This window comes from Eptatretus burgeri, chromosome 8, assembly GCF_056783735.1.
Source record: "Eptatretus burgeri isolate ZD-2024b chromosome 8, Ebu_testis_v1, whole genome shotgun sequence".
NCBI classification, from domain to species: Eukaryota; Metazoa; Chordata; class Myxini; order Myxiniformes; family Myxinidae; genus Eptatretus; species Eptatretus burgeri.
This window is the reverse complement of record NC_140968.1, coordinates 93015228-93029404: the sequence shown is the minus strand read 5'-3', so window position 1 is coordinate 93029404 and position 14177 is coordinate 93015228. Positions and strand designations below refer to the sequence as shown.

The following is a 14177-nucleotide window of genomic DNA, read 5'->3' as shown; positions in this document are numbered from 1 at the left end:
TAATTTTTTTGGTCAACTTAGGACAAAAGGTCAACATAGACCAAATTTCTGAAATCCTCAATATTCATCCCATTGACTTGAAATCTGAATAGCATTTTCATCTCACCTCACCAAATTCAACCACCAACTATTTTTGAGGTCAACATCGGCCAAAAGTTCAACCGAGACCGAATTTCTAAAAATGACGATTTTCATCTGATTGACTTGAAATTTGATGAGGATTTTCATTAAAATGGCCATGTGTCACGTGGTCCAGCAGCCATATTGAATTTAAGGGACAATCTTTGAAAATCTTCATTGGAGAAACCACTTAACTGATCAATGCAACATTTAACTGTGACCTACCCTTTTTCATCATCTACCCTTTTTTAAACTGTGACCTATCAATGCAACAATTGATCAACGACCCACAGGACATATGGTTTGATAAAGATGACGTCATCGGTCACGTGGTCTGGCAGCCATATTAGATCAAAGAAAGAAACCCTAAAAAAACAAGAGATAGCTCTCACCAAGTCCTTCTCAAGACTCTGCAGGGTATGTACTCTATGAATACCATCTAGTTTTATTCTGTCTGCCTGTCTGACATTTTTTTTTTAAATATCCATAGGTATTTACTTTCTACTCCATTACATATTTTGTGGGTCATCCATGCCTTCCAGTGGTTTTCTGGTTTTCTTCTCCAGCCACTACCAGGTTAGTGCCCAGGGGTATTGCCCATATGCTTTTAAGACTGCATGAGCTAATGTGTTGTACGAAAACTCCAGTTTTTCACCATCCCTTCCTCCAATCCGCATTGCTTTTCCAATCCTGTAACAATCTTGGCACAAGCACAGAACACAACGGCATACACTTGCAACTAACTTTATTTTGTGATCTGATCAAAGATTGTTGACTGGTAGATTGCCGGCTTTTTAGTTGAAAAAAAAAAACGCGATGTTGAACACGTCCTCAACCATTTTTCGGACATGCATTTACCGATGTTGTTCAAACTTGGCACCCAGATAACGAATGATAGCTCACATATGCATGCCATTTTTTTTCGAGATCAGATCTAACATGTCCGACTGGTGGCCATTTTGTTCCTTAAATGTGTCCCCAATTATTTCTCAGATATGCGTTGTCCGATTTTGTTCAAACTTGGCAAAAGCACAGTATATTTTGTGATCTCATCAATGTTGGCTGACTGGTAGACTGGTGGCCATTTTAGTTGGCCATGAATATGGGCTAGTCCTTTAACTCCACACAGCAAAATTACTAAAACAGGGGCAATGACATTTATGTCTTTTTACCTGTTCACTCCAGTAATGATAATAATAATAATCATCCTTATGTTCATAAAAGTTATACACCATAATTATGAAAACTATTTTGAATAAACACTGATTTAGCAGTTCTTCCATGAGCCTCAATATCTATTTTATAAAATACTTGCATATATATATATATATATATATATATATATATATATATATATATGTCCTACATAAGTCTCTAGTTTTTGTAAAAGTTCACTGATGTCTCTGTCTGTCATCCAGCTGATTTATGTATCAGCTTTACATCAATGTAAAATAGGCATCCACTGTATTTGGATGCAAACCAAGCAAAAAACCTTTTAGCAATCAGCATTATTTGTTGTGTATATCATGATCAATAGTAGTTTTGTTACTTTGCCAAACAAGGCTTTTTAATGACTCAGCAGCCTGGCCACTGAACCAGGTCGGGATTAATTTATCGTCCACAATGATCTTCTTTGCTTTGTGGGCCTGAAATTAAATACAATCGGGTCAATAGGTCAATACCAATAGTACTTAACAAGATTAACATTTGTTGTTGTCTACATTCGACATTTGATGCACATATGATATGGATATCACAAATTAATAAAGGCAGAGGTCAAGGCCTTTTGTTCCATCCTGCCTATACCATATCCACATATTTTGCAGTCTCAGCTTTTGCAGGGGATTGCTACTGATATAACTAACCTTGGGCAGAGATTTTATCCAGGGAACCATCACACAATAGCATACTCTTTTCGAATGATAGCTTTGTATCTATATTGTTAATAACCTTAATTCTGATAGGATAGCTGCCTTTACTTTCCCATCTGATAAGCAGTGTGCTTTGTGATACAGCGCCTCCTTCTGGTCCCAAACATTAGAATGCTAGATTTTTTGGATCATGAATCGGACTCAAATGAGCCAACTCAATCAGAACTAGAGCAGCACTCTGTAAAGTGCATACTTCCACCAGGCTGAACATTTTACGTTTTGTATTCTACCGATAGGCCTGATCTGCATCCGGACGTGAACTATAATCGAATTGTCTTGTTCTTGTTACCTACTCAACGCGTCCACTGAGTTTTGTCATAATCCGTCCACAACTATTTGAAATGTATCAATATATCATGCTATATCTCGTTTTTGGCCCCATCTCTCTGTCGTGAAGAATTACTTGCATTAAAAATATATCATCGTAGCTGGATCCAAAATCAAATCAATTCATCCTTATCGCAAACCCAACCTGCAGTCCACCAGATTTCGTCTGAATACATCCACAAATTTTGAGATATCCTGCTCACAGACAAATCGACAGACAGGGGGTGAAAACGTAACCTCTGTCACCTTCGGTGGAGGAGGTAATCACACTGAACCATCTAATTAAACATAAAACGGTTGTCTTTTAATATAGTACTTTTATCCTCGCACATTTTCTGTGGTTGACTCTTGCCGCCCTCAGGACGACTTAGGACATATACGAAAATTCCAACTATGAAATCCCAACCCCACCCAGAAGTCCTGCAAAAGAATAGAAAATAAAGAAATAATTTGAAAATTGGTAAAAAAGTTAATTAACGGAAGCAAATTACAAAAATGTTTGCAGATTGGTACCCCTTTCCTCCAAAAAACCCAAAATTGTATGTCTATGTGTTCCTTGTTCATCTTGTCTTATTGTATCGTTCTCCAGCTTGATAAGAGAAAATGTTTAGTTCAGCTTTGGCTGTTTTGGCCTGAAGAAAGAAATCTGACAGCTTTACCGAGAGAGTTTTCATGATTACACTCCTAAGGATAAGAAGCGTGCTAATAGGTTTGTATAGATTCACACCGAAGATTAATTTGAGGAGAATTTAAGTCATCACAATTTTTTAGCAGTTAAAATTTTCCCAATCGGCTTCTGATTCCATTTTGGACTTTTCAAAAGAACAATGATAATTTTGAGGATTTTAGAATGGAAAGCAAAAATCTATCAACACGTTCAATAGACCCAACTCTGTCAAATATTTGAAGCTTCGCAGAGTTGACACTGCTCAGTGCTTAGATGGAAGATCTCCATGGAAGACCGAAGTGTTAAAGGCTTATAGATGGTTGGAGAGCTCAGTTGGTTTGTGTGCTTGCCCCCTTTTTGTGTTCAGCCTGGTGTTGAATTTGTTTCACTGTTATTCCACTGCATTGCCTATGATGGGTGCTATCTCTCACTACATTTTTTCCCTTTGGAGGACGATGTAAAACTCACCTTTGTTTTCTAATCCTAAAAGCTTCATTGATCTGTCTTCATATTTACTTGGAGATGTTAAAGACAGCACTGTACCTCGAGTGACCTACGTGACTTTCAAAATGATGTATGAATGTTAACGAGGCTTTTCGCGTATGCGCCGGTGTGCGTTTTCAGTGACTCACTCCTGCTCATCCGGGCACTTTTAACCTGCCTTTCCTGGCATGAAATAGATAAGTGAAATAGTCTTTTTAACAATTTTCGGCCTTTAAACCAGTGTCTCCCAAACAGTGGGTCGTGCGTGACCCCTAAGAGGGCCGCGAGTGGGTTTCCAGGGGGATACAAGATGTCTGCGCGAAGTAGTTACATAAGTCCTAATGATGTTCCGACTGACTTACCGATGTGAACTTGCATTCTCAATCCGAGTAATGATCAAAATGAAAGCCAGAAACAGGCTGACCGATGTTGAGAGCGAGCTATGATGTTCACTGAGTAAGACTCATCTCCGAATTGACATGTGTGCAAAAAGGAAATAAAAACATATATACATACTAGTAAAGGTGCCCGTCTTGGACGGGCATCACTGGCAACATATGGTAAAAGACAGATAGCATGAATGTATTTTAAACAATATATTATATCATTTTTATCCATTGATTATCATTCAGGTTTTCCCCTTCAACTGTCCCGCAGTAGCTCCACTTCGATGACATTACCACGTAGTTTAGTGACTACACAACGTGTACCATTCGTGAGTTCCGGAGGATCCATAGAGCGCATTAAAATTACAGGGCACCCTACTTTAAAGTGATCCAAAAGGCCGGATCAGTTTCGTGTACATATTCATATCTTGTAGATTTTAGCTGATTCTGAAACTGTTAACAGCATGTCGATCGGATGGTTCTGTGATTTTCTACGGTAGTAAACAGAAGTACGACTTAAGCCTGTACGCCACTATGCGGAGACCCGAGGACCTAATATTTCACAACAAACTAAAAACTCACAAAATTTGAAGATATTTTAAATAAACAATTTATTATAATATCAATTAAATATCATTTTTATCCATCGATAATATGAATTGTTCTGTACAGCTATAGTTGTTCTCCTGGGATCTGCGCATCCATCCATGATCTATGTTCTAATGAAGTGCAGTAGGAATAATAAAAAAAGCACCGTGCGGGAGTGTAGGTAATCTCTCCAAAGCTCTCGGAAAGCCTTAAAATGCATCACGATTGCTTTGATTGTGAACAGATATACGGACGGACGGACATCGAGACCGGTTTTATTAGGTCATCATGAAGGTACCGCTTGATATTACGCATTGAAATAGAGATATGAATACTCAAGTGAGTTTATTATATGTCTATGATTGATAGCTTATTGACAGCTCAATAACATGAGCAATTTACGATGGCGTATAGTAATTAATAATAACATACTCTACAAAAGGTTTTACGAACTCATCTTAATGGTCCTCTAAAAAATGGGAAACATTTTTATTTCATTTTTGTGCAATAATTCCTCCCATTTTGCAAATGGAGAACATGAACTGTTTAACTACAATAATCATCAAAACGAATTTTGAGGGGCCTCTTAAGGAAGACAATAATATCATCTATATTAATATTTCGGCATGCCCCTTTTTTTGTTCCACCATCAGATTTTCCACCATCAGATTACTATATATGTCAAAGCTTGTTTCATTTCATGCAGTAACAAAAATCTGATAGTGGAACAAAAAAAGGGGCGTGCTGAAATATTAATATAGATAATAATAAAATTTAACTACCATAATCATCAAAACGAATTTTGAGGGGCCTCTTAAGGAAGACAATAATATCATTACTATATATGTCAAAGCTTGTTTCATTTCATGCAGTTACAAAAATCTGATGGTGGAACAAAGAAAGGGGCATGTCGAAATATTAATATATATATACATGTATATATATATATATATATATATATATATATATATATATATATATATATATATATATTCTTCTTTCGGCTGCTCCTGTTAGGGGTCGCCACAGCGGATCATCCATCATGATCCGCATAATGATTTGGCACAGGTTTTACACCAGATGCCCTTCCTGATGCAACCCTGGTTGCCTCTTACGGCACAGGGATATGGTACACCTATTCTAACCGGGATATACACTGGCCCAGTACACTGGTACTCACTTCGCCGACCTTGGAAGGATGACAGGCTGAGTCAACCCCCTGGTGTATTAATTCAGTGGCCCAACGGGGCTTGAACTCAGGACCTTTTGGATCCCAAGCCACTGCCCTAACCACTGCGCCAACACCAGGATATATATATATATATATATATATATATATATATATATATATATATATATATATATATATATATATATATATATATATATATATATATATATATATATATATATATATATATATATATATATATATATATATATATATATATATATATATATATATATATATATATATATATATATATATACCCTCACAGCTCCCATAGCTCCCAACACCCCCCCCCCCAAACATCCCCCTCCCACCATGATTAATAATAAATATCATCATTATTAAACTTACGCTGTCCATTCCAAGCCCTAGATATGTCCTTCCCATCGGTGTTCAGAAGCACCCAAACTAGATACGGTGTCTTCCTCAAGGAAGTCCACCTAATAATCTGGCTCCCAAGTAGATATAACTGGTACAATCTTTGTATTCTCACGTCACAAAGATGTCGAATAGTTGGTTCCCATTACTTGGTAATGACACATCTCGTCTTTCCAATTGCAGACCTCTTTTAAATAAATCATCAAGCCTGCCATGTTCATCGGAGGTAATCTCACAAGGTTCAAAGTGCATTCACTGGTAGTGATCTGTCTGGGAGGGGGGGGGGGGGTTGGGTAGCACACGTTCATCCACTTGAGCCTTGCACCAGCCCACATGGTCAGGAGTTTGCAGTTTGGGCAGCTTCCTGTCCGGCGAGCTGTTAAAGTTCTTCAAATCTTTCATTGTGTCGTGGCACAGAACTTTCTCTCAGTTATTTTTGCAAGTATTTTCAGTTTCTGTTAGAAGCTTTGTGAGCCATTTTAGGTCACAATCCTTATCTCTCTCTCTTGCTTTCACACACACACACACACACACACACACACACACACACACACACACACACACACACACACACACACACACACACACACACACACACACACACACACACACACACACACACACACACACACACACACACACACACACACACACACACACACACTATATTTATGGTTCCCTGAACACCGCCATTTTTATTTGGTTTCTGCGCATGTGCACCAAACATTCTGGGGTGGATTACGACATTTTGAAAGTCGCGTATTGTACTTCAGTGTGTCAGCTTCCCTGACCGAATTCCCTGCCGAATTAATTACGTATTAATGGAGTACGTAAGACTATTCTAAAGGGATATTGATGTTATATAAACTTAAGATAAAAGTGGAGCTCAAACAAAAGTAAAACTAATAAATAGGTTAGGCTCATGGAGTATCAATATAGTTTTTTTGAGTGAGTGGAGAACATGGTGCTTGTCTCACTCAAGCATCACTGCTGTATTTGTTTCTCCAGCAAGCTGCCCAACTGGGCCAAGGCTGTGGTGCCAAGGTTATTCTACATTACTGAAAAAGCCTGGAACTTCTACCCATTGACAATCACCGGTGTAGTAACCCTTACTCACATTTTTACCTTGAGTCCAAAAGTGTATGTTCCTTAAATGTAAGCTCTTTCCTGATTTTACTGCCTGATTACTGTCATGTTGTCTTTTGTCTCTTTTGTTTTGTTCTTTTGTCTGGGCTTTTCAGAGTATACGGTAAGAACTTTTCATATTTAAAATTACCATTTAATGTTTCATTGTATTGCTCATTTGTGTCTAATTCCTACATCTACCAGATTAATGAAAATAACATCTTCTCTTTCTTTTTTTTTCACATTCAGTGCTCCTTCCTTCCAAAGTTTTCAATATATATCAAGACAAAGTATGAAGACAACAATGGCTCAAATAACAATGTGAGTAAATGTTCTCCAGGATCATTGTACAGTGATGCATAATCCAGGAAACCTCACCATTCGTGGGTTCAGCATTCTCGATTTCGGCTATTCGCGGGTGGCAACACTCCATTTTCCCATTCGATATACCATACTTAAGTAGTACTTCATTTCTACTAGCGATATACTTAAGTACATTTGCAGTTTCGGCAATGTCGGTGTGTAGACATTCACGGGATGGTCATTCACAGTTTCAGCATTGTCCTTGTGTAGACTTTGTTCTGTCAACTTTTTGCTATTTTTCTTTTCCTGTGATGACACATTCTCTTCATCATGGCACAAAAGCGGAAAGCGAGTGTTGGTGCAGCGAATTAATACAAAACCAAAAGGTATAAGAAAGTCATGTCATTAAGCCAGAAAATGGAATTATTGGACAAGCTTGGCCATGGCCAGTGTGTGGCATCTGTGAGTACACTCTATGGCATAAACACCTCGACTGTGCGCTACATTAAAAAGAAAGATCAAAGCATTAGGGCTAGAGTGACAGCAAGTACCCCAACAAGTGCCAGCGTATTGTTTGTGCTTCGCAATCCCAAAATGGAGAAAATGGAGAAAGCCTCAAAGGGGAACCTAAATGCTCAAACCACCTCAATGCTAATCTATCCTTGATGTTCGACAAAATAGATATGATGTGTCTTTTTCTGATTTCCGAATTATAAAGTAGGTAAACCTGCGATTTAAAAGTCGAAATCCTCTTCTTCCTCAGATTAACCGTGACATCATGCGTGGAAGTGAACTACTACATATGGGTCTCATTGCGGTATGATTTAACTCAAACGGCGAATAATTTTCGATTTTCCACAAACATGCCAAGTCGATGTGTCCTTGGTGGTTGTTGTAATACAAACCAAGATGGTTTCATGCTACACCAATGGCCGAAACACTCGAAGTTTGCCAGAAATTGGATGAGGTTTGTCCGAAATACCCGAGCATAGATCGGGCCTACAATGTTCGCTTTTGTGCTGAGAACGTTACAGAGAACTGTTATGAAACAACAGAAATGGCTGGATCTTGTGGTTATATCCGCCACAATTGAGAGGATGCTATCCCCACAATTAAGCAGAAGAAACAGCCATCACTCAAACTGCAAACCAGCTACCAGTCCATGTATACAGGTGATTTACACCATCTCTACTGAGCTACCAGCTCATGTGCACGAGCGATTTCTGCGTTAAATCAAACACCTGTTGCCATTGCCTGGCAGTTACCACAAGAACACCTGAAAATAATTACTCATTATCAGCACAACTTTCTGCAAATCCAATGAACCACCAACCATCTATTTATGGTGGAGAGAAAGTATGCATGCATCATCTACTCCTCTGAGAGGATTTGACCGAGGACGCTAAATCTTTCAGGGTCCCCCCTCCACTATCCCCCACAATACCCAACACCACCCCACACACCCCCTCCACAATATCCACCATCATCCTACACCCCCTCCACAATCCCCCATCCACTCGGGAAGGACATGATCGACACCTCACATACATGACGGTGTGACACGGCACTGACACAAATGACGTCCGGGAAAAGGATGAAATGGGACGATCCCATAACAAACAAGACACCTGGTCATCATGTGACAGTGGGACAAAGTATTCATCACCCATTTTGTCCGCGGTGTCCGAGTCTACCTGGGCGATGCCTATGCTGTCGGGTGATAATGGGTATTTCTGCTCAAATAAAATATAAACCGATTTATCAATTAATACAAAATCCCTCCCTTATAAACCAGAAACCAAACATAAAATTAAACCCGACAGAGCAGAATTGATCATGTGACCAGCGTTTTCATCTTCCTCTGCTGAATTGCTCGCACGAGGCTCAAAATGATATGGCTCCACAATTCCCCCAAAAGCGTTTCCAACCGTTCCTTCAAAATCCCACTGATCCATTTCAACATTCTGAGAACCTGCAGTGTTGCTGATGACGTTGGAATCAGTATCTGAATCTGAGCTCGACATGCACTGTTTCTCTCTGTAAACTGCCGTTTGGATCAATATGGCTTCAGGTTGTGACCTCACTGGCAAAATCGAAAATCAACACTCTTGGGCTTTTTGCGAAACTTTGTGATTGGAAGAGATTTTCAATTTTTTTTCTCTTCAAATTAGACCATGATTAATGATTCTCAATGTTTTTCAGAAATAAAAAAATTGCGTTTGGGATCCCCTGCTTGTGGATTGAAGATCAGGCACAGAAAAAAAGTGTCCGAGTGGCAGAATGATACGGGCGAAGGCTAGTCGCTGATTAGAGTGTTTTCTGCAATGTCTGGTGGTGAACGGGGTGGTGCTGCTAATTCCACTTCCATTGAGGCAAGCAGGGGTGGTTCGAGAAATTTAAGGGGAGGTGCAGCCAACACATTTTCAGGTTGGTGGGTGAAGCGGCATCGTCAGACCATGATGCAGCATGGGAATACCCCCAGAGCCACCTAAGATCATAGAGGAGAAGCGTTACAAGCCAGAATAAATCTTCAACGCAGATGAAACTGCCTTATTTTAGGAAAGGATGCTGTCAAGAACATTCCTGTCTCGGGAGGAGAAGTCTGCTTTTGGTTTTGCAGCAGCCAAGGACAGGATAACCCTTCTCCTCTGTGCTAACATTTCAGGGGATTGCATGGTAAAGCCCATGTTGCTGTACCATGCAATGAATCCCAGGGCATTGAAGGGCAAGAATCAGCACCGCTGGCCCATGTTTTTGGCGAGCTAACTAAAAGGCTTGGACCACAGCTGTAACATTCCTCCAAGAGGTGGAAAAATACCTAACCTTTAAATAACTGCCCTTCAAAATGCTCCTCATCATGGGCAATGTGCCAGGTGACCCAGATATTCTGCAGTTTGTCCATGACGATGTGCAGGTGTTTTTTCTGCCCTCCCAACACGACTTATCTCTTGCAGCAACTACACCAGGTGCACCTTCAGATGCATTCTTAATGTGATGGAAGAAGATTCAACAATGGATGTCAGGCAGTGTTGGAAAGACTATAACATTGCTGACTGCATCACATACATGAAAGAGTCACTCAATGAAGTCAATCCATTAACCCACAATGCCGGTTGGAGGAAGTTGTGGAAGGAGGCAGTCAGCATTTTTTCTTGTTCCTCATCTGTGGACGATGAATTCAGGGGGATTGGAAGAATGGCCCGTGATGTTGGAGGGGAGGGGTTCAAGGATATAGAGGAAATGGAGGTAGAAGAACTCGTCAAGTCTCACGCTGAGGAACTGAAACTGAGCAGGTTGAAAAACCGAATTTGAATTTGCAAACACTGGCAGAGATCTTCAGATATGGAAAGTTATTCACAGCAAAATGTTTGAGTATGACCACTCCATGGAGTGTAGCCTGAAGATGAAGAGGGAAATTGAGGCTGTTACAAGTCATAAAGAAGTAGATGACCTAGGCATTCCAAAGGGAATATCATACATGCCAACTCAATACTTGGCATGTATGATATTCCCTGTCGCACGTTGGGCATCGTTCGAAGGTGAAGCATTGTGAGACAAGTCCAATCACATTTTGCAACGCCCAATATTGGTAATTCACACAAAAGCATAAGGCCAAATTTGCTCACCTCTAAGTTGATATTCTTTGTTGCTATTTTATAAATGCTGATTCGATGTTATTCTGCATTTCTTCCTCACCAGACATTTCTCAATGAAGCTAATAGTGCAGAGAAAGAAGTTTGCTTTTTGGATATCGCCCTCGATGAGATTTCAGAGCGTTATTATAAAGAGGCTGAGGTGAGTGCTGTTCCAACGATACTTTTTGGAGGCTGTGTGTGCATTGAATAAAGCATGAAATAAATTGAACTGATCCGACAAATAAAAGCGATATCTATGTCAAAAAGGGTACATGAATATTGGCAGGACTGGTCGGTAGCGTTTGGATGGATGGGTGATTTTTTTCATGTGTTGTGACTGTGATGCCTGAGCGTGGGTCTCGTTAAAAGGTGAATGTGCTGTTTCTATGCTGTTGGCATCTGTTCATTCCTCACCTGACAACCATCTTCATCCCCACAAAAATAAATAAATAAAATAATTTTTGTGTGTATATCTAATGTTATATAAAGATGAAAGTTTGTTTGTTTGCTTGAGTGTTTGTTCATTTATGAATTCACACCCTGCAGGAACCAGTGCAACCAAACTTTGCATGGCCTCTTCTTTCATCCAGAGGAAGGTCGAGGGCTATGTTTGGATAAAAATTTTTTCATGAAAACTAGATAGTTGGCATTCATACCCAAATCTAATCTTGTGCTAATATGCTGCCTGCGTTTTTTTTTCCAGAAGCGATCAACTAATATGTATTGTGAAGATCGTATGTTGAGGTTGTAGTGATTTGTTATCAACAACACAAATTGCATTATTATGGTGTTTACCTGCATGCCATTTATTAAAAAGATTGCTTTACACAGGTTTATTATAACACTTCTGTGTTCAGGCCTCGAGCGAGTATGTTGTTTACACACTGCCACGATTGAGTAATATGTCTTGTGATGACCACATGTTGAGGTCGTATTATGGATGCAAGCTAATAATGGACACTGTGTATCCCCTTGGTACATTTCTCTCCGACCTTTAATCGTCCCCGTCTCTGTACAATCCATTTGTTGCTTTTTTAGTTTTAATCGACAGTGTCGCGAAGATCGACATGGTAAGATGAGACTCAAGAGCAGACACAGGATCGGCTTGCAGATCAATATGCAAGACAAGCAGCCTCCAGGCAAGCTGAGACAACACAGTCGACACAGGCTCAGGTTGAGGATTAACATGGAAGACAAGCAGCCTCCAGGTCAGCTGAGACTACAGAGCAGATACAGGCTCAAGTTGAGGATCAATGTGCAAGACAAGCAGTCTCCAGGGTAACATGTTGAGCATCCTTCGAAGGTGAAGCATTTTAGTACAAGTCCAATCACATTTTTCAACACCCAAGATTTGTAATTCACCCAAAACCATAAGACCAACATTCCTCAATTTGTCATCCAGGAAATATCTCCATACATATTGCATTGAATTTTCCCAGGAAACGCTGGGTACTACAGTGAGTATTTTATCTTTAAATACGAAATGAAGCTGCGTGCATATGAAGCCTTCAAACCCATTGGCTGAACAGCTGGCTTGACTCCACCCACAATTGTTTGGACGAAAAGCATGTGTCCACCATGTTGGTTTTCTGGAAAGCCCAAAATGTCTTCGGAAGTTTCATATTCACAATAAACTGCTCCCAAAAAGGGATGAACAATTTATATTGTTACGAAGTTGGAATTCGATTGCACACAACATACAGGTTCCTTTAGTCAGCTATGTCGATAAGTGCTTGTTCCCTAGATAGCTCACCTTTCATTGTTTAAATGTTCAGAAATCGATTAGATGCGCTGCGGATCGATTTAATAGTTAGGGAACGAACAATGGAGACGTCCCTCCCCCTCTTCTGCGAAGAGGAAGAAGAGCCCTGCCGTCCCGTGATTCATGAAGTCAACAACTCCCTCCCACCCGTGGTTGAGCGGGGGATGGATCACGAGGGCATGAGTCATGCCGGGCACGGGGGAGGGGGCGGAGAAGGATAAGAGGAGATCCTTTCTTTGTTTAGAGAGAGAAGTGGGAGTTCAGCATTTCACTAACAGCGTCGTTCAGCAGGCCGTCAGGTCCTGCTTGGCTTGGGTTAGGGTTGAGGCCTTCGGAAGCTTTTTGCTTCTGCAGAGGAGTCGTTCAGCAGACCTTCGGGTCCTGTTTGGCTTGGGTTAGGGTTGAGGCCTTCGGAAGCTTTTTGCTTCTGCAGAGGAGTTGTTCAGCAGAGCTTCGGGTCCTGCTTGGCTCGGTAGGCTTTTTGGAGAGCTGCTTTGTTTGGAAGAAAGTTGAGCCGGTTGCTCGGCTCGAGCTGCGAATGGTGGCTTCTTCTTCTTCTTGGTTCATGGAGCTCTTTGTTCTCCGTTTGGTTCCCGGCTTGGTGCGACTCATCGGCCTCTTCGTGGAGGTGGTTCCTCGGGGAAGCGACTCATCGACGGGAAGGATCGGCGCCTCGTCTCACCAGCACGTGTTGAGAAGCGCGGTAGGATTCGCGGAAGTTCGGGAAGGATGGCGGCTCACGGCGATTGGATCCAGCTCACTCTCGCTGGAGCCCGGGTCCGAACAACTTGAAGACCACATGAGGTGGAGAGGTTCGAGATAGGCTCTGGGTTTCAGCTCACTTGTCCTCCGAGCTGGAACTTGTTATTAAAGGCCTCAGCCACCATTTCTTGGGTGCGTGTGTGCGAACGTGTGTATGTGGCCCGTCTAATAAGTAGGAAATTGTGAAGTGCTTTGTGTGCTGTAAATCTTTGCATTGCATTTCGTATAGTCGGAATAGTTCTGCTTTTACGTGCTTCCCTAGTTCCCCATTATTATTAATAAATACCCCAATTGTTAAATGTTTTCAGCTCGTCGTGTTGATTCTTTCATTGACTGAGCATTTCGTGTGTTGGAAGTTAGAAAGCCGTTGGTTTGCCGTAAAAGGGGGACATTTGGAACGACGGTTCTCGGAGATTAAGCCGCTCGGAATCCCGCACGGGACAGGCTCGCTTCTGTGGTTTGTTCTGTTCGAGTTCCGT

At 40.8% G+C, this 14177-nt stretch overlaps 1 protein-coding gene across 5 annotated transcripts in view; it reads left to right on the top strand.

The window, feature by feature from the left end:
* PITPNC1 (phosphatidylinositol transfer protein cytoplasmic 1) overlaps nt 1-14177 on the top strand; it is a 230533-nt gene that overhangs the window by 181795 nt on the left and 34561 nt on the right. For 4 of the 5 annotated variants that reach the window (XM_085893019.1, XM_085893018.1, XM_085893016.1 and 1 more), the window contains 3 exons: nt 611-696; nt 7486-7557; nt 11239-11334. In XM_085893019.1, coding sequence (XP_085749145.1) covers nt 611-696; nt 7486-7557; nt 11239-11334 — 254 coding nt within the window. Of the gene's footprint in view, nt 1-610; nt 697-7119; nt 7209-7352; nt 7361-7485; nt 7558-11238; nt 11335-14177 lie in introns of all 5 variants that reach the window. The other variant, XM_085893020.1, reaches the window with a different exon arrangement.